The 21579-nt window shown below is 35.2% G+C and overlaps 2 protein-coding genes across 2 annotated transcripts in view; one reads left to right on the top strand and one right to left on the bottom strand.

Annotated features, from left to right (window-relative positions):
- Positions 1 to 3200, top strand: part of rell1 (RELT like 1) — a 48356-nt gene extending 45156 nt beyond the window's left edge. The window contains 1 exon segment of the mRNA NM_001201360.1: positions 1904 to 3200. Within this exon segment, the coding sequence (NP_001188289.1) occupies positions 1904 to 1936 (33 nt within the window). The 3' untranslated portion in view covers positions 1937 to 3200.
- A 6416-nt stretch (positions 3201 to 9616) lies between these two features.
- zgc:194930 overlaps positions 9617 to 21579 on the bottom strand; it is a 42429-nt gene continuing 30466 nt past the window's right edge. The window contains 3 exon segments of the mRNA NM_001130770.4: positions 9617 to 13948; positions 14012 to 14265; positions 14327 to 16362. Coding sequence (NP_001124242.2) covers positions 15636 to 16362 — 727 coding nt within the window. The 3' untranslated portion in view covers positions 9617 to 13948; positions 14012 to 14265; positions 14327 to 15635.

Raw genomic sequence — 21579 nt, 5'->3', positions numbered from 1 at the left:
CGCTGGTTCAGCTGAGTCAGTTGGCATTTCTGTGTGGAGTTTGCATGTTCTTCCTGTTTTCCTGTGCATTTCCCCCACAAGCCCAAAGACATGTGGTATAGGTGAATTGGGTAAGCTTAACTGGCTGTAGTGTATGAGTGTGTATAGATGTTTCCCAGTGATAGGTTGCAGTTAGAAGGACATATGCTGCGTAAAACATATCCTGGATAAGTAAGCGGTTTATTCCGTTGTGGCGACTCCAGATTAATAAAGGGACTAAGCTGAAAAGAAAATGAATGAATGATTTGACATGGGTCCATCAGTTAAATCAGGGTTTTTCAAATTTTAAGAACACACGCCCCCCCCCCCAAGTCTGTCCAATTTCACTCGCGCCCCCCCAGGGACCCTCCCTCGAACCAAAATTATAATGCATGCGCAAACATCAATCACATATTACTTACTGTGTTTAAAGTACGTAGAATTAAACATAATTAAACATTGAAACATAAATATATAGCTTACCTTATTCAGTATGATGTTTGAGCCTGTTTATGTGAGGACAACATGCTTATCTGTGGTTAAATACCTGACACGACTAACCGTAAATCATCTTCCATTGTCAATAAGCATGAGCCATAGCATAGTTGCTTTTGATGTACGCATATACAGAAAATGCTGCTTCGCAAAGCTAAGTTCGAAGAGCCCTGATTGTGTGTTGGGTTGAGTCAAACATTGAGTAAGTTTACATGGGCAACAATACTTTAATACGATTTTAGTATGATTAAGACAATACTCTGATTACGAGTCAGCATGTAAACAGTGATTTTTGATTACTCTTTTTCGACTAAAGTCATAGCTGAACTAAACTGAAATGGAATTAAGACGTGGAATATGCAGATATTGGTGGCTTTATTGAAGTAAACATCGCAATCAAACTATTACCGATATGTTGAAATTTTCACTGCATTTTGAGACCAGATCCAAGGACTGTGCGCACACATCGCGAAATGCAAATTATTATTATTTTTTTTTCCATTCGACGTGTGGTATCAATAAAACCAACACACTTCTACCAGTTCATATTCTTGCAAATACCTCAGTTTGTCACGGGGATATGAATGAAACTGCCGAACTACAGTTAAACTTAAGAAATTGAAGATAAAACACCCAAAATTACATGAGACTCTGCAGGAAACGTGAATAACCTGGTGATGCAACATTCTAAAAGCACCTCATGTAATTCTATTATTGTCTAATTCAGATAAAGGCAAATAACAATTACTGATGTCCATGTAAACATAGGAGTCTTCAAAGTAAGAGATCCAGAAGGGCATCCTGCTGATTTGATTCAGAGGGGCACTTTTTTTGTCAGACGGCTCACCGGTTTTACTTTTATTCGCCGTCATTAGTTTTAAAAAGCACCCGGTTCATTTGTATATATTTTACTAGAACACATTACCTCTACAGGTGCTAATAGTTAGAAGTGAAGCTAATGTTAACCATAATACTCCCTCTAATGAACGCATAAAAATCATCATCATAATTTATTCGAGTGCATGCCCCAATGTCTCGAGACCCCCCCTTAATAGGTGCTGGTGCCCCCCTGGTGGGGCGCGCCCGACAGTTTGAAAACCCCTTAATTAAACAATGTGGCTCCAATGCTTCTCAAGTGCTAATAATTGCTTTGCAGGACAAATAGCCTGATGTTGTGGACCCATCAATTGTTATTTGGTTGATTTTCTTAGGTTAAATGTGTGATTTCATTAGCAGTGCATGTCATTTTAAGTTGTTTATTTCACATGAAGGTGGACTATTTCCTTACAACAGTAACGGAGAAATATTGTTTCATTCAGTGCTAAATTATTGATCAAACACAATGAACATTTTATGTATGTTTTTTTTTTTTTTTATTGACTCTCTTTAGAAAATTGACGTCATAGAGGAGCATGAAAACTGAAAGATGGCAGCGAACCCTTCTTTCATCTAAAGTGTCAATCATGGAAAGACCGCAGAAGCCATTTTATATACATTAACCTGTCACCATGCCAACGCTCCTTTCTCAAACATCCTGCTGTCATTATCAGAGGTGGATGGCACAATTTGAGCTTGTTAATGCCTTGGAGCATGTCAATGGTTAATCCAAGCAGGCGTCGTGGTCTAAAAACAACGCCATGTTCCTCTCTGCATTACTTCCGGGAAGTGGGAAGCTATGTTCAAAAGGTTTCTTTTTTTTATTGCAAGCTGTGAAAAACATGGAAAAACAGAGCCATGAAATTTCTCACTGGTTACAATCTAGATCAAACTTCTTTTAACCTGTCATCGTCTTAAATGGGTTGGGTTACATCTTGTCACTAATAAACATTTTCACTTTTTTTTTTTTTTTTGGTAAATCTATGCATGTTTAATAGATTAATTTATAAACCTAAACACCTTAATTGAGCAGGAATTAGCTGGTTGATGTCTAGGTCAGAGCACTGTGATGGTTACACTAGTCTATTAAACACTCATTGGTGTAGAAATGTTAAACTTCGTTTCATGATTGGATATAGCTTGCATGTTTAAAACGGCTCCGCATTCAGATGCTTCCCCATGTCTGTAGCACATATAATAATATAACGTCAGCCGTAAACAACATTACTGTATCCTTCACTATATTCTTATAATCTATGGAGAGGAAAATTGTGTATGGTACCTCAAAAAGTGTCCTTGCTTTAATGCCACTTATAGGCAATAAGGACAAAAAGGACTTTTAATGGTTCTTAATAGTAAAAAAAATAAGAGTGTTTTAACCAAAGCAAATTTTCAATAAATATAAAGTTGACTTTTTAAATATGTTTTGCTTTTTAATTTTCTATTGTGTAATATATATTGTTGTTGTTATTATTGAGTATGTTTTGCCTTGTTTCTGTTTACTCAATGAGGTTTTCTAGCTCATTTCTTGAGCTTGGTGAAGTGCTGGAATGATTAGTCTGATTTGAGATGCCCATAGCCCTCCTGTTCAAATATTAAATTATTAAAAAGGAAGCCTTAACCTTGTTAACATGTAGAGAAATATTCACTTCAAGGATGTTTACTTCTGAAATTGCCAAGAAATAAATAAATGTTGAAAATGTGTAAACAGAAGAATTGGAAGAAATGTAACAAGTGAGAATGTGCTGTTATATTTTACTGAATATTTTGTACCAAGAATTTATACATTAAAAAGATTAAACACAAACTGGTGTTTATCTTAATTTTAATCCAAAGCAGATCTTTTCCTCACACACAGCCGACTTGTGTATTTGCTACACTGCAGGTGAGTGGGCTTGACAAACCACCTTTAGGATACTCGCTTCCCTTTCTTTATGCACCATTTTGTTGTGTACGGTGTATATTTATTTTGTGTGTATATATAAATACACGCATGCATATATTGGAAAAAAAAATGTTTATTTATAATTAGATTTAATTTATATATTTATATGATACAAGTTATATATAATTTTTAAACTTATATAAAGTTTTGAATGTTTTCTACATTTATTTTTATTGCTATAACTTTCTATTTCTTTATTAAACAGTGTCTGTTTTTTACTCCTTATATTCCAAAATGTAAATTACTGCATACTGTTCTGTGTATGTTTATGTGACTAATACATTTTGAATTTGATTTGACTTGACTGGTGTAGCTCAAAGCTAAACAGGCTTTGAGAATTCTTGGAAATGTTTCACTTCTGTGTTCTTTCACATTTCTCAGCACAGCAAACTCCCAATGCTCATTGTTTGTACCTCCATCAGTGAAAACCAAACTGAACTGATCTAAACTGAACTTCAACTCTGAAAACTGGAATCGACAATTTCAATTTTCTAGAACTTCTATACTAAGCTGCTTTGACACAGTTTACATTGTAAAAGTGCTGTATTGAATTGAATGCCTTTATCCATTATGAGGCTTGAGGAGTTTTTGTTATGTGTGTTTTTTTTAGTAGGCCTGGAATTATGTTAATGTCTGTTAATAGGTGACTGGGTTAACTCTAGTTGCCTTCAGGTCAAGTCAAACACAGAAAAGCAATCGTTCCCATCTTTCCATGATCTCTGCCTATGACCTGCTGGAAGGCATGTGACCTTATGCATTAGATGCATTGTTTTTGAGAGTCAAGGTCTATTTTTGTACTTTATGCATCAGGAAATTTCTCAGAACAAAGTATCATTAGGCAGTAGGAATGTGCGGTAACCGTAGGAGTCTGGAGCATATAAATGGTTAACCTGCTGTAGAGTATTATTAGTCTGGATATGTTTTGGGATTTGTGAGTCATTAACTCAAGCCCACACAGACTTTAAAGAGATGAGAACACTCACAGGCACACAGCAGAAGGCTTATTCAGGTAGTTTCATGTTGTCTACTGTATGTGTAAACCGCTGGATATAAAAGAAACTGGACTCATGTTTTAGCTATTGTACTAATAGTGTGTACGGTTTCATTTGTTAAAGGGAGAGTTCACCTATAACTGAAATACACCATGACAGCACAGTGGCGCATACAGTAGCACAATCGCCTCACAGCAAGAAGGTCACTGGTATGAGCCCTGGCTGGGTCAGTTAGCATTTCTGTTTGCATAACTATACAGACAAAGCAGAATAATGTAATAAGAAAATATCAGTTTGCAACGTCAAGCAGCAAAACAAGCTGTTTTTAATGTCTAAAAATGAATGGAAGTAAATGAGAGAGGAAGTGTCGAGCTAAAATAGATTCAAATGGCTGCGCCCACTAATATGTGAAGAATAAGGTCAATTGATTGTGTTAGAATCTATTCCACAAAGTAAATGGCACACTTCTGCATCACTGCAGTATTGCAGCAACCTGCTAGGTCATATAAAAAATCTGTTCTTTTCAGTTGTTTGATCTTTTTTGGCCTATTTTTTGACAAAAGGTCCGGGATTGAGTAACAGAAGTCAGGGCTTCACTAAACTCCATACTCACTCTTTCTTGTCACTCTCTTTTATCGTAAAAACACTGATATAATAAAATGACTTTTCATACTGTCAAAAGGAAAACATCAAAGCTTCAATTAAATTAAGAGTGAATTATAATCATTGAAGATGGCTGAGGCTATATTGAAACTACTGACAAGGAAAGATTCATAACACCAACCATTTAACCTCTGTTTACACTCAGAAGTAAAGGTACAAAACCTGTCACATGGCTGGTACCTTTTAAAAAAAGTACACTTGTTCTTTACAGGGCCACATGTGTACTTTAAAAGAACATATTAATACTTTAAAAAGTAAAAATGTGAACTTAATGGTATCTTAAATGTGTACTTTTAAGGTATTAATCACAGATTGTAAAATATATGGACATAGTATCCGTGACGTCACCCATAGGTTTCTGAATAACGCAAAAGACGCTACAAGTAGGTGCGGCCAACCGGCGACATTTTGTTTGCACGTCATTGCTCCAACCGGTGGTAAAGAAATAAGGGCAAAGAGGTGGAATGTGAGCGAAGCTTAAGACACCTGCTAGCTTTTTGCCTAAACAGGCTTTTCTTTTGGAGAAATGCTGAATACTTCATTACCTGCGACTTGTTTGTGTTCTGATCACATGTACCTGGTTGTGTAGTAATAATAATAATAATAATAATAATAATACCTTTTATTTTTAGGCGTCTTTCAAAGCACTTGAGGACACCTTACAGCCGATCACAAACACATCCTAAAAATACAAGCAGTAAAAATAACAATCACATCAAATAAAACCAGCAAATCATTAAAAGCTATCCTAAGCAAAAGCGTTTTTATCTGAGATTTTAAAATTGGAAATAGAGTCCATCTGGTGAATGTGCAAAAAACTTTGGTTCTGTACAGCTAAAAGCCCTGCCACCAAATTACTTCATCTTAAAGTGTGGGACAGATAACAGTTTAGCAGAAGATGATCCAAGTGAGCGTGAAGGAGTGTACAAATGAAGAACATCAGAAAGATAGTGGGGGGCCAGGTTCCTAAGAGCTTTGTATGTTGAGAGGAGGATGTTGTATTGTATACGATAGTGAACAGGGAGCCAGTGAAGGTGAAAGAGAATTGGAGTTATGTGATCAGAAGTACAAGAGCAGGTAACTATCCTAGCCGCTGAATTCTGAACTAACTAGTTGTTTATCAGGAATGTCAGAAAAATGTGAATAACAGTAATCAATCCGTGATGTAACCAAAGCATGAATAAGCACTTCAGTACTTTGTTGAGATAGTGAAGGGCGAAGTCTTGCAATGTTACGCAAATGAAAAAAAGGCAGAACATGAGATATTACTAATTTGAGAACTAAATGAGAGGTACATCCAGTATAACCTCAAGACTTTTCACGTGAGCTGAGAAATTGACTGGGGAGTTATCAATAAACAGGGTAAAAGATTGAGCTTTAGATAAAACAGACTTACAGAAGCGCTTCATTTTTTTCTGGCATTTAACTTATAAGTCATCCATATATTAGATAAAGTAAATGTACTATTTCAATAAAGTGTTTAGTCTTTTAAAACACTGTTGAAATACATTGAGCCACTAAACAATGTTCTTATGACGTTTTTCTACTGGAGGAAAATGCAAATGACTTCCAAATACTTTAGTTATAGTCTGTGTTAGTAAGTGCAAGAATATTGATGCAATCCAGGCATAACACTTCAGACTGTTCAAGAGCCTAAAGCTGATAAATCTGTCAAATCCTGAAGTGCATTCAAGTTCTAAATAAAAATATAAATGATAAAGCATCTTAAATAAAATAAATACATTTAAAGCAATGGTATTTAAGCGTATAATTTCACTCACCTGGAAAATGGAGGCCACGTGAATGGTTTGTGAGCACAATTAAGTGCAAACAGCATGCCATATCATCTGATAATTGTAGGAAATAATTCCAAAAGGCAACTGATTGTGTAAAGCCACAAAACAAAAATACAATGAATAAGCCAAGTTCAGTAGCGAATCTAATCAGCCAGAATCGGCTAAAGTGAAGTGACGGTGACCAGCGAGACCTGAAGGCTTAAAATAACCTAATATAAGGGAAACGGATGAGTTGTCATGAACGCACAGTTGTCATGAAGGGTAATATTAGCTATATGAACCAAAGCCATCTTTTGTACCAGGGTGTAAATGTTTTTATCAGCTGTAAAATTAGCCAATTTAACATAAGTCAGAAATTATCTGGATTTCCTGGAACCAGCCCCCAAAGGTGAGTCTATGAATTGCAGTTTTAGTTACTTCCGTATTGGCTTCCTGAGGAAGAGTGGGAGGTTGCTTGGTACCAATGTGCACATTTAAGGCAGAAAAGGCACCACCCCAGTGCCAGGTTTTGTACCTTTATTTCTGAGAGTGTACCCATGTCAAGACTGGCTTATTCTTAGCCTTTCATACATTTAAAGTTTCCAAACCATCCTTGTCTAAAGAGTTCAGCCAAAAATAAAGATTTACTCATTTAATCAGGAAGTTCAGGAAAAATGGCTGCATTGAAATGGTATTAATGGACATTCTAAAATCCCTTAACCAAAGTCAGTTTTCAAAGTGGTTCAGTATTATTACTTCATAGAAACAAGTATTGAGTGTATCCTTGACCAGTGAAGTGTATTCAATTCTTTCCTGTCAAACAGAAAGAAAAGCCACTGCAAATCCATGGCATTTTGTCATCTTCCAAGGTGCAAAGTATTTATTATATTTTGATGTCTGTTGCCAGTTAATCAGGAAGTGACAATTTTGCTAAGGCTTTATGCTGTATTCCAGTTTTGTGCATAAACCTAATTTGCATCTTTGTATAGAAACATAGCTAATGGCTACAAGAAGTGACGGGTCAGAACATGACGACAGAGTTGTAATTTTTCGATGAATCATCTCAAAACATTTGACTTTTGTCACGAGGATTTGTATTTTGAGCACAAAAGAACTGTGCATAATATACTATCAAAACACAGGCTAATTCACCAAGATTTCCCTCAAGATTCTCCTGTGGGGTTCATAAGAGTTTTTTTTTTTTTTTTTTTTTGAGTCAAACAAATACTAAATGTACGGAACAATAATTGGATTTTTTTTTTCTCTCTAAAACAGTTATGTACAGTTATTGAGTTATAAACAATAATTTTTAAAGTACTAATAGTTGCAAGTTTTAGAAAATAAAGCTACAATTCACGTTTGCAAGGGTTTTGTCAATTTATGTTGAAGAGTAAATAACATCATCAGGTTGACCACAGATTATATTTTACTCCTGCATAGACAATTTTTTTAAATGTAATATGAACTGTGTTTTACTGCAGAACAGTTATGCAGTATGCTACTGTATTTTAAAGTTGCATCATGGAAATCACTGTATATTTTACAGTAAATATATGGATACAATTCTATAAACACATACACAGCAAGATAAATGGTGCTGTAAATGTAAGTACAGTATTTTTGCTGTTACTGATTTACAGTAAATCACTGGCGAAGTGATGCATATAGTGTGCTACTGTACATTCTACAATACCTGACAAAAGTCTTGTTGTGGATCTTATTTGTAAGTGCAACAAATAATAACTTGACTTGGTTGATCATTTGGAAAAGTGGCAGAAAGTAGATTATTCCCATTTACCATCTGTTGAACTGCATCTCAATCATCACAAATGCTGCAGAAGACCTACTGGAACCAACAGGGAGCCAAGATTCTCACAGAAATCAGTCAAGTTTAGAGAAGGAAAAAAATCATGGTTTGGGGTTACATTCAGTATGTGGAGTGTGAGAGATCAGCAGAGTGGATGGCAACATCAACAGCTTGAGGTAACAAGACATTTGTGCTGCCCATTACATTACAAACCACAGGAGAGGGCAAATACTTCAGCAGGATAGCGCTCCTTACTTCAGCCTCCCCATCAAAACTCCTGAAAGCAAAGAAGGTCAAGGTGCTCCAGGATTGGCCAGCCCAGTCACCAGATATAAACATTATTGAGCATGTCGGAAGTAAGATGGAGGAGGCATTGAAGATGAATCCAAAGAAACTTGATGAGCTCTGGGAGTCCTGCAAGAATGCTTTCTTTGCCATTCCAGATGACTATTAATAAGTGATTTGAGTCAATGGAGAGATGTATGGATGCAGTCATCCAAGCTCATGTGAGTCAGACACAATATTCATTGTTTCCACTGCTGCATGACTTTACATTCTTTACTGGACATTATTTCTGTTCAGTGATGAAACTTTTGTCTAAGCAAAAGTCAGACCCTACTCTCCTAATGAAATCATTCAAAATTAAGGCATGATCATATTTTATTTTGGTAAAATAAGCATCACCTAGAGGCATTTGCCTTTCATATAAGCCACTTCTGAAACCAAATGATTAACTAGAAGTCAAGTTATTATCTTGGATAGGCGACAAGATAGTGTCTTCAGGTAGTGAAGAGGAAATTAATAGTGTAAGAAACTGTGTGGATTAGGATTCCCTAACCCTAATCCAACAAACAATTAATTTAGGTATTGATGTTATTCATGCAGCAGCCATGTACACACACACACGCAGAAATGTACACTCATCTTCAGGACACGTCTTACTGTCCTGTGCAGACTGGAGGGGGTTATAATTTTTCTTATGTAAGAAGCCCCCATGGCATGTTTACCCACAAGACAAAAATGTCAAAAGATTACATCAAAAGTCTTATGATCAAGCACATTGCTTTTATTTCCCCCTGGTTCATGTGACAATTCTGTCCTCTGGTGAAGGCAGAAAGAATAGAATAGTGTATTCACTGTGAACATCCGCTGGATTCAAATCATTCAAGGAAGTCATAATGTCATTAGAAAATCAGTTCCTGTCGATAACATTTACTCATTAACAGGAATAAAAGAAATGATTTTTGACCAACACAAAGCTCAACCAATGCATACTTGGCAAAACATAGGAAATACTCAATGACCTTCATTTAGAAAACAAAAAAAACAAGGACCTCGAAATGGTACCACGCAAACAGAAATCTAGTATGTGGGGGTTATACTGTATATTTAGAGGCTGTTTTTCAATATGCGTTCTTCAGTGTTCAGCGTCCTCATGTAACATCATCAACTGCTAAAGTTCAAATCCAAAATTCAAGACCGCAAGAACGGAGCTAGATTGTATTAAGCAGTCTGATAATCACGTATGGTTTTTAAAAGTTCCCGGATGTGTTCTTAATAGAGGATAAATTGATGCAGAATTGAGAGCAAAACTCACTCAAGAAGTCCCAGAAGACATTGCGGCTGAAAAAAGAAGTGGGAAACCCAGCATTTATTTATAGATTTATTATTGAAGTTCCGAGAAATAACTTATTTATCTCTGGAGTTTCCCTAAATGAGACGGTGAAAGTAAACAATATTATAAAGGCATAAACACTTAAGGGTGTTTATTTGCTGAATTTCATATTAATATTTATTTGTATTGTGCAACGAATACATATGTAATGTCCTAATGCATGGTAGATATTGTGAAAAAGGGGGAAAAACAATTAATCGTTATATTAACGCTGTAATGTTTAAATTGTTTGCCATTAAAAATGTGTGAAGGTCATGTGACCATCAGGAAGAATTCAGCATCTCATTTTTCAGAGAACACATTCTCCGTTCTTGCTCCCGAGTTAGTTCTTCTGAGGTAACTTGGCAGAACCGGTCTCAAGAAGAGCGCGAGTTCATTTCTTTGCATCCTTAAAATTGAGAAACAGCCAGATAATCTTTTGAAAAACATTCCTTCACTAATGTCTGTGTGGAATATGTGCAGCAGAAAGGACAGAGAGCAATTAGTGTTCATAGCACACTTCTTTTCGTCAGGCCTCTGATAGTTAACAAGGACTTGTATAGAACTACCATCACTGGCCCAGTTCCTCAACATGCTATTTTTTTTTTTCAACCCTAATGATCCACAGCGTACCAAGAACATAAATATACAAGGGTGAATCATGAATGCATCAGATTTCAAAATAAAAAAAGAAGAATAGGAAAGTACTTGGCATAAATAATGTAGCATTAAGATTTATTGCACACTCATTGTCACATTATTTTCACTGTTCTGATTGTATTATTATTATTAATTATTGTGTTATATTGTATGCTAGCACATTTTAAATAATACAATATTTACCAAATCATTAAGAATAATCGGTAACACTTTATAATAACTACACACTTTAAATCATTTATTAAGCATTAGCAAATAGTGAATTCATTATCTGTTAAGCATTAACTCTACATTAATAAACATTAGTAAGCAGTTTATAACTGCAGATACAAATGCTGTATTCTTGACTTATAACCATATTTATAGTGTGCTTAATAATTGTATTTATATACTTAGTAAATTATTAATTTTTCATTACTAAATTAAGTATCGCATTATTTACAAACCAGTTGTATTCAAGAGTAGTTGAGGGTTTTTAGGATCATTCAGAATGAGTTAGTAAATGATTAATAAACTATTGAAATTAACGCTTATATATCTTATTATTCAGGCATATATTCCTGAATGATCCTAAAAACCCTCAACTACTCTTAAATACAATTGGTTTGTAAATAATGCGATATTTAATTTAGTAATGAAAAATTAACCATTTACTAAGTATGAAAATACAATTATTAAGCACATTTTAAATGTGGTTATAAGTCAAGAATACAGCATTTGTAGCTGCAGTTATAAACTGTTTACTAACGTTTATTAATGTAGAGTTAATGCTTAATAGATAATGAATTCACTATTTGCTAATGCTTAATAAATTATTTATAGTGTGTAGTTATTATAAAGTGTTACCGAATAATCATTTAAACTAGGCATTAAATAATAATTATATAATTTCCTTTTTGGGGTGGCACAGTGGCTCAGTGGTTAGCACTGTCGCCTCACAGCAAGGAGGTGGCTGGTTCAAGCCTCGGCTGGATCAGACATGCGCTATTGGTGAATTCAGTGTTTCCTCTAGGATTTTTTCCAGCTGTGGTGGCAGGCCTTTTGCACAGATCTTCCAACTACCTATGGCGTTATTTTAATGACAAATCTCGTGAGTGCAGTATTATGTCGAGATGGCATTTATGTAATACGAACATACAAATCTCTTTGCTTGCACACCAATTTATTCTGTTCGTGGTCAAAACTTCTTGCACACTCTCAAATAAACGGTGCAGAAGTGCAATTTAGTGCATTTATGTAACGAGTATGTCTCCAACATATATTAAATTGGCTAGAAATATTCATGAATGTCTCCAATAGACCTACAGAGCAGCATTAATACGTTCTGAAGTAAAGTGAAACGGCTATAAACTCCAGCAAGATAAAGTCATTATATGCAGAACCACAGACCTTTGTCTATAAAGTATAATAATGGAAACGGTGTTCTTCTTAACTGAAAGCTACATCTTGTTTGCTGGCCTCATGCATTACGCACTAGTCAGTCAGCATGTATTAAGCAAATAGCACTACTATGGTTACAAAAACATTTGCTCTGTTATAATTCACATACTTTAATACATTTTGCTGCGATTATAACCTGCTGTTAAAAAAATAATGACTAAATGTTTTCATTGAGAAGCTAGTAGCCGTGGCTGAATGAATTTTGGTGTGGTACCCTGCCATGGAAGAATGAATGTAGCGGAATCCATGGAATTAACTAACTAAATTGGCCGTAGAGTATGCGTGTGTAAATTAGTGGATATTTCCCAGTACTGGGTTGCAGCTAGAAGGGCATCTACTGTGTAAAACATATGCTGGAGTAGTTTGCAGTTCATTCTGCGGCGAGCCCAAGGAATTAAAGACTTTTTATCAGGCAATTCATTTCCTTTTTTTAAGTTTGAAATATGATTTTACGAGATTCACCCGAAATCTCCTTACACTTCTTCCTGTACATTTAAATGCACATATAAAGCACACCGGCATACAGCTCTAAGATATCCAAGATGTATTCACAGTGTAACAGTGAGAAATAGCATATTGATCAGAGTCTAAGATGAATGAGCTAGATTGTATTAAGCAGTCTGATAATCACGTATGGTTTTTGAAAGTACAATAGGCACAGAAGTAACCCCACACCAACATACTGGCTTATTAGATCTTCACCACCTCTTGTATAGAAAATGTATGAAAATAATTACATAGTGCTTTGATTGAAGCGCCTCCACACAGACGCTACCAGGGAAAAAAAAAAAAGTAGTTCTTTCATCAAGTTGTGGAGCAGAAAAAATATCTGTGGATAAGAAACAGAGCTTATTTCATTATTATTCTGTGTACACAAAAGCACTGAGGATAATCCTGCAACAGTTCCCTCTGTTTGGTCTAAAAATGGAGTTTTTCCATGACTCTGATGACCTTCAAGTGCTCAAGTAAGTCTCGTAAGTGGCCAGTTTTTGTGTGTAAACAAGCACTAGTTCCTGTTATTAAGTCTTCATTTGATTATTTCCATTCGGAATAAAAGCACCTACAAACAGGCTGTAGGGAAGCTTCTCGTTTTATGAGCACAATTATTTGGCTGTATTCAAATGTTGAGGGCAAGCAAAAGAGTGTACATGGAAATATTCCATTAAAGAGATCCCTGGGTATCAAGACTTGTGTGACGCACTACAATGTCAATGAAGCCTCTTTGTAACATGTAGAGAAAAAAAAAAAAAACACACACACGACATGTTTACAGTAATTAAAAAAGAAATTCACATGTATTTTGGACAATAGCTGCTATTATTGCCATTTAGCAAAATAATCTTGTTTAAGATTTAAAATAGGAGTATTTAGCTTTTTTTTAAGGCAAAACTTTATTTAAAATTCATTTATTTTGACATTAATTCTGAAAACAAAATAATTTTGTTTGCTTGTCTAGAAAAATGCTTCTTGATTTAAGAAATTTTAGATAACAAGAGAAAAACTCTGAGTAAAAACAGCATTACTTGCAGAGTACACTTTTAAAAAATTGCAGGGTTCCAGACAATACCTTCATGTTATCTTAACACAAATTGTTTATGTTAACTTAATTGCTTATATAAAATAGCCCCGTTTATTTTTCCCCCAATTTCTGTGGAACAGAGAGATGTTTTCAACATATTAAAAAATTAGTTTTTAAAACTATAATGTTTAGAAATAACCGATTTATTTTATCTTTGCCATGATGACAGTACATAATTTTACTAGATGTTTTTCAAGACACTTCTATACAGCTTAATGTGATTTTTAAAAGGCTTAACTAGTTTAGATAGATTAACTAGGCAGGCTAGGGTAATTAGGCAAGTTATTGTATAATAGCCCAAGGGGACTAATAATTTTGTCCTTAAAATGGCCTTTAAAAAAAAAATAACAGACATAATGTGAAAATTTCCACACACACACACACAGTCAGAATTATTTGCCCTCCTTTTATTTTTTTAATTTTTATTTTTATTTCCCAAACAATGGATAATAAGGCAGGTAAATTTTCACAGCATGTGTGATAATATTTTTTTTTTCTCTGGAGAAAGTTTTATTTTCATTTTATTTTTTAAAAAAAAAACATTTTAGAGACAAAATTATTGGTTTCTTTAAGCTATTTTTTTTTCGATAGTCAACAGAACAAACCATTATTAAACAATAACTTGCCTAATTACCCTAACCTGCCTATTTAACCTAATTAACCTAGTTAAGCCTTTAAATGTCACTTTAAACTGTATAGAAGTGTCTTGAAAAAATATCTAGTAAAATATAATTTAGTGTCATCATAGCAAAGATAAAATAAATCAGTCATTTGAGATGAGTTATTAAACTTATTATGTTTAGAAATGTGTTGAAAATAAAATAAAAATAAAAAATATATAACAATCCAAATGACAACTGGAGTGATGCTAAGATAATTTAAGAAATCTTTTGCATGAATATTCATTTATTAGAATGAAATTCTATAGACAATTCAATAAAATTAAAAATATATACGTTTTAAAGAATGAGCTGTTGTGTGTTGTATTAGACCCAACTCATGGTCGAGAATTAGGTTTATCAAGTCTTACCTCTCTGACTCATCATGCCTCATTTTTGCTTCATACAAAAAATATAATCAGGAGCCATGCTTACTCTAAATAAGCCATTACCATCATATTAGTTAAAGTTTGTTTTGTTGACTTGCAAAACTCACTGCGTGCCGACACCTCAGCATAAAAGACTGCTATGCTGGTTTTACAACGTATGAGGGACGTGGCTATTTTTCTGTTTACAACTGGACCGGGACCACGTCAGCGTCAAGCAGGAGTGGTGCATGTGCACGCAGATTTTTATTTTTTTTTCTGCGCACATGCTCAATTTGCTATTTGATTAAACTACATTGCTTTCATCAGCATTGATTCAGTTGCACATAGAGAATAATGTCTTTATTCTAGAATTACCACTCTTAATTATTACACTTGCATATGAAGTAAATCATATCTCAAATTTACTTGGGCACTGGCCATTTTTACTGGGGCCCCAGTTAATGGGGTCTAGCGACCCCCCTGGTGTAGGGTGAGCAAGCAGATTGCATAAACAAAAATTACATAATCACCTATGGTCCAAAGTGCATGTGTGTTTTCTTTTTTTTTAAATACCATAAATGTGTCATGTTTTTTTTTTTGTTTTTTTTTTGTCTACATATTTCATAAAGAGGCAGCATTTACATTATATTAAAGCACACAAGTCTTTACACCCAGTGTTCCCTTTAAGAAGTGTCACCTGGTCATCATTCAGAATCTTCTCCCGCTGTTGCTGCGTCCAGTGCGGCCAAAGCTTCAGCCACCATTGATTCTGTGATGCTCACACAGTCAAGCTCTTTCTCTTGCCCTCTTGTCAAAATGGATGACTCTTGCTCTTCTCTGTCCTCTATCATGAGTTTTGTGTCCGCTGAGGAGAGGCTTGTACTGCTGGTGTGAATGTCCACAGACAGCACACTTTCCTCATCGGCAGTGTCCGGAGTCCTGGCCAGTTTGCTTTTCCCATCCTCATCTTCTTCCTCTTGTCCGTAAGGATACCCATCTGAACCCTCTGTTCCGTCTGTTATCCCTCCGCCGCCCAGCCCAGAGTCCCGAAACCTCTCTTCTCGCTTGCCTGGTTCTGTTCCAAGCATAGACTCGTTCTGTATTGGTGGATCGACGCAGATGCTAGAAACGGCTTTTACCTGCGTCCCCTTGTCTCCTGGCTGGAGGATGTAAAGTCTCGGGTCTCCCTCTGCTGGGGTTGACCGGATCTGCTCGCCTGGAATATTGGCATGGAGCCGGTTGATGTGGTTGTTGTCAATGTCGAGTTTGGTTGGGCTGGGGTGGGTGCTGTATCCAAGGTTGTGGAAGCCCTGCTTCTTCTGGACATGGTCTGCCTCTTCGGGGAATCTGTGAGACTGATAAAGAGAGCTGCTGGTGGGATCCCGCTTTCGGCCAGGAACATCTACAGGAACCGAGGGGTCATAGATGTAGCTGAAACAGAAAAGAGACTAATCAGAAGGTTGAAAGAAGGTAACTTTTGGTGGAGTTGTAGTAGAAAATAACATTATAACATAATAACGTAGTGGGTAGCACTGTCGCCTCGCAGCAAGAAGGTCGCTGGTTCGAGCCTTGACAGGGCCAGTTGGCATTTCTGTGTGGACTTTGCATGTATTCAGGTTTTCTTGGTGTGCTCCGGTTTTCCCCACAAATCCAAAGACATAGGGGAATTGGGTAAGCTAAATTTGTCCGTGTATGTGTGTGAATGAGTGTGTATGGATGTTTCCCAGTGATTGGTTGCAGCTGGAAGGTCATCCGCTGTGTAAAGCATATGCTTGATAAGTTGGCGGTTCATTCCACTGTGGTGACCCCAGATTAATCAAGGGAAAAAAAAAAATGAATCAATGAATCAAAAAACACTGGCAACACGTATACCAGGGGTGTCAAACTCAAACTTGCTTGTAGGTTTCAAACAATCTTAAAAGACTCAATTAGGTTGATCATGTGCGTTTAAATAGGGCTAAAGCTAAAATCTGAAGGGCCCAAGCTCAGTTTGTACCAGTGTAGACACTGTAAAAATGCAGTGTTCCAAACAATAAGTTAACAGAATTGCTGAACATAAAACAATTAATAAATCTCAAGAATTGTGTTGTTTTACTTTATTGTAAGTTAGTAGTTTGATCTTATTCAAAGTTTGACGTAATCCAACTGAAACGGGAGGAGAAGGGAGGACACAGGAGTAGCTCCTCCCACTTTTTAAAATACAGCCAATGGCATTCAATTTATTTAACAGTCGTACCAGTCAGAGCTGAAGCTTATCAGACTCATGAGTGGCACAGTCTTTAGTAGTAATATTTAGTGTGACTCACTGTATGTCCTCTTATAATTCAAATAGGTCCGATCCTTTTTGTGGTCTATATAGACTAGTGCATATGATCCACTCAGTGCTGTACTGGTTTCTTTAACATCAACACAAAATCAGACTAAATTCACTGTTTGGAAAATATATTTACACCGTCTTTTGTGAACAATTGTTATTATTATTGCAGTTTTGTTTAATATAGAGAGAATACAACACAAGACTAGATCGTAAAACGCCACCCCCCCACCCAGAGAGACTTATTCTATAATGACAGAAATTAAAACACGAATAATGTTAAAAAAAAGAGTCGAAGTTAAAAAAGTACAAATAAATAACTATTACATCATGAGATACAAAATGTATGTACAAACAGAAAAGCTGTATATTAGAAGGCAGAAACTAAATATTTGACAATATTAAAAGGCAAAGATAGAACGCATTGGTGTCTACTTATACAAGGAATCCAGTGGCAGAACAAAATTTCATTAGCAGCTGTGAAGGTGGCTATGATTAAGTGTCAAGTTGCGTGGAGAGTGACAAGTTTTTATTTAGGATAAAAATTATTTTTTTAAAAAGCACACTGGAGTCAGTTCTACTGTACATCTTTTCCTAACTAAAATGAGATATTATGAGCCAGCTGAGACAAAAAACAATAAAGTGCAGGACATTCCCAAAAATAATGAAAATAAGTGCAAGTTGTCCATCTGTATCCCTATATACAGTACAACTATTCACCAAATAAAGATATCTGTGCAACTTTCAATTTTGAATCTCCTGCTTATTTTCCTGTGTGCTGACTGTGCTTGTGTATGTGTGCAATGTATTTTCTCCTTTGGGGTTTGCTGTAGAGAGTTGCTGCGCAGTGCGTTTCAAAATGTCTAATTAGGATTTCAGATCAACACAGTTTAGCTATCGTTTATCTGTTTTCTAATATTTGCAAGTGTTTAGACAAATCCTCAGTAAGTATGCTCTTTGACATGACTAAACACATTTCAGCATCTGTAATAATGTCTTGAAGGAGGTGGACACATCAAATACCAGAGAAAATTTGATTTGTAAGATTTCATGAGAAACTGAATTATGAGGTGATGTAAAAATCACTATGTTAACCCTTTGATGCACAACATGGGTCTAAAGTGACTTGACTACATTAATTTTTTTTCTGTATTTTTGCAAGATTTTATCTTCATCACGCTCAAAGACTTGTATTGTTTTTATTTATTTATTTATTTATTTCTCTTTTTGAATATAAATCAATACCACTGTCAATATACCTTTTAATGGACAGAATGGATGAAAAATCACAGTGTTTTCCTATGTTATTTCTATCATGGCTGAGCATTTATTATAATTTTTTTGCAGAATCTTTACGTTTAAGTTTAAATCTAAGTAAGAAATTAAAATGGTCATGCCCAACTGAGTCTGGTTCTCTCAAGGTTTTTTTTTTTCACTCCCATCAGGTGAAGTTTTTTTCCCTCTCCGCTGTCGCCACTGCCTCGCATGGTTCAGGATTGGTAGAGCTACGCATCGATGAATTTGCTTTTCAGTGTTTGAACTCTCAGTAATGATTAAATTACACTGAACTGAGCTAAACTGAACTGAACTGAACTTAAACACTAAAACCTGAACCACACTGTTCTAGTTACTATGACCATTTATGTGAAGCTGCTTTGACACAATCTACATTGTAAAAGCTCTATACAAATAAAGCTGAATTGAATTGAAGTTAAATGCATTTTGTGGTTTACAATTACAGGTTTTCACCAAATATATTGTTTTAAACTTGTACAAATACTTCTGTTTAGTATAGTTTTTGTATATCAAGTTTAAAAGAAATGTTAAAAATGACCCATTTAGCAACCTTAGCTGTTTCCTAGCTGTTGCAAAAAGGAACTAATTTACTGCTAAATACTGTTCACCTGGAATGTTCACAACTAAACATGTTTGATTTGTTCTATTTGATGCTTGTAAGTATAAAAATTATTTTACATATACATATTTATTTTATAGATATATATTTTGAGACATACAAACAGATTCAGTTGCACACAGTTGCATTCAGTAGTTTCATAGACCTAACGATTAAAGAATTGGATTTGTAATCTGAAGGTTGTGGATTTAATTGCCAGCACAGCACCCACACAAACACTGGTAGAACATGCATACTCCACACCAGACATGTCAACTGATCCAGCCGAAACTCGGATCAGCGACCTTCTTGCTGTGAGGTAACAGTGCTATAACCACTGAGCTTTGTGTCGCCACCCCTTTAGTTATTTATTTACCATTTCAATTAATTCTATTATAGGATCATGGGATCTCTGCTGCAACAACAATTTACACACAAAAAAATAAAAATAAAATCTCAGCTATCTAAGAAAGAGAATTTTGACAGTTGAAAAGATTTACTTTGATCAAAATTGATCAAAATTACAAAAAAAAAAAAAAAAAAAAGGTAAGTAAGCTTTCAGTACTTTTCTATTATTTAACAGATTTGTATGGGACAAAAACTGCAAACAAATGCAAATGCCTATCCTCTCAAGCAAGGGGAGCTTTTAACTACTTTTAGTTATATACAAACAAACACAGACCAACCATGGTTTATTTACTAATGATCTGATGCAAACTGCACAATTAAATTAAATCCACAGACGTATCAGAATCACTAATAAAATTATTAAATTTAAACATTAATAAAATAATTTAAATTCTAATCTTGAAATATTCTTTCTTTTATTCTTTCTTTCTTTCTTTCTTTCTTTCTCTTTCTTTCTCTTTCTTTCTTTCTTTCTTTCTTTCGGCATTCAATAAAATGTTTGGACTCTTCTTGTAAAAATAATCCTGTCAAAATCTGTACACAATCAAACTCAGCTGTTCTCCATTTATCTGGTGTCCAATCTGCCCCATCATTCCAAATCATAATCTTTATAAATTGTACTTGTCTGTCAGTTTCATCACAGAATGCAAATGACATGTCTCGCTCTCTCTCTCTCTTTATTTTTGTAACCTGATATCTACAGGGCATTTGAATTCACTCATGATTTGCATAGCACAGGCAAACGTCTATACTGACGAAAGCACAGCCAGTACAGCAGACGACATTGTAAACACGCCTGTGAATGACAACAGCCTGTTGTGTTTTCTTGACTCTTTTAGCTATTTGATTTTCCAAGCAACAAAACAATATTTCTGTCTGTAAAAATTACAGTAAATTATAATATTAAAGAGGCTGTAAATAAAAAAGCAAGAAGTTTGAACAAGAAAGGGAGACCTGCATCTCAAATAGAGTGTTGCGAAATGAGCCTGGTGTTTTTGTCAGACACTTCCTGCTGAGATCCTTCTGTTTTTCACACCTTCTGCCTGCTGAAAATCCACACGGAAAATGGCAGGCAGGTTACACAACCAATGTCAACCTTAAAAGATGTATTTTGCATTTATCTGTCTGTCTTTTGTGTAGAATGCAGTGCCATATTTCAGATGTTTAGTGTGTTTGATACGATGCATTACTAGAGCCATTTTCATTATATATCTTTATTATAAATTCTCATTTGAGCACCCATCTTAGCTGAAATCCATTTCAGATTAACAGTTTTATGGTAGATGAAATGGAATTTTCCACTCTACCTGACAGGATGAGAAATATAACTCTCAGTCAACATTATCCTCATAAAACAACATACACTGCCAAGCGATGAGATTTTTTTTTTTTTTTTTTTTTGGTTAAAGTTGCAACAGAGAAGTAGAATGCTAATATTTATTAGCAGCCAGATCTGAAGTGACGCAATAAAAACCTGGGAACTTAATTGACATTTTATCCACCCTAATCCACCCGTTTTCCTTATGGATTTTCAAAAATGTGCAAATAATACCAACCATCTCATCTAAAATGTAGGAGGATTCTGTAATTTTTGCATCACTGACTTTTTCACTTGAAGAAAAAAAGTCACAGTAATTCTAAATGCATAAATAAAAAATTGTAATGTAGTCGGTTTCAAACCTTTATTTTAGCAAGATGCTAACACTTGTGTGCAGATGCATAAATCATTTCCAAATGCACTTTCTGAGGTCCAGATAATTTAGAGACCTAAAAAACTTCTCTGCTTTAACTTAAGCTTCAAACTGGACACTGCTTACAATTTCCCTGGGGTTAACAATTAATCATTAACTAACATTTGACACTAAACTTCCTAAACCCCAGGTTAGGATCTTATTAGCATATTTGCTGCGTCATAGTGTCACTGACTGAATGAACAAAGTATGTAACTCATTTACATAAAGGCTTTAGCTCAGCACATCCTTGTACTGTAGACAAGTCTTACAGAATGGACTTTTTGCAGTGAAAAATCCAA

Source organism: Danio rerio, chromosome 7 (assembly GCF_052040795.2).
Source record: "Danio rerio strain M-AB ecotype USA chromosome 7, GRCz13ab, whole genome shotgun sequence".
Lineage (NCBI taxonomy): Eukaryota > Metazoa > Chordata > Actinopteri > Cypriniformes > Danionidae > Danio > Danio rerio.
This window is presented reverse-complemented; position numbering and strand designations above follow the sequence as displayed.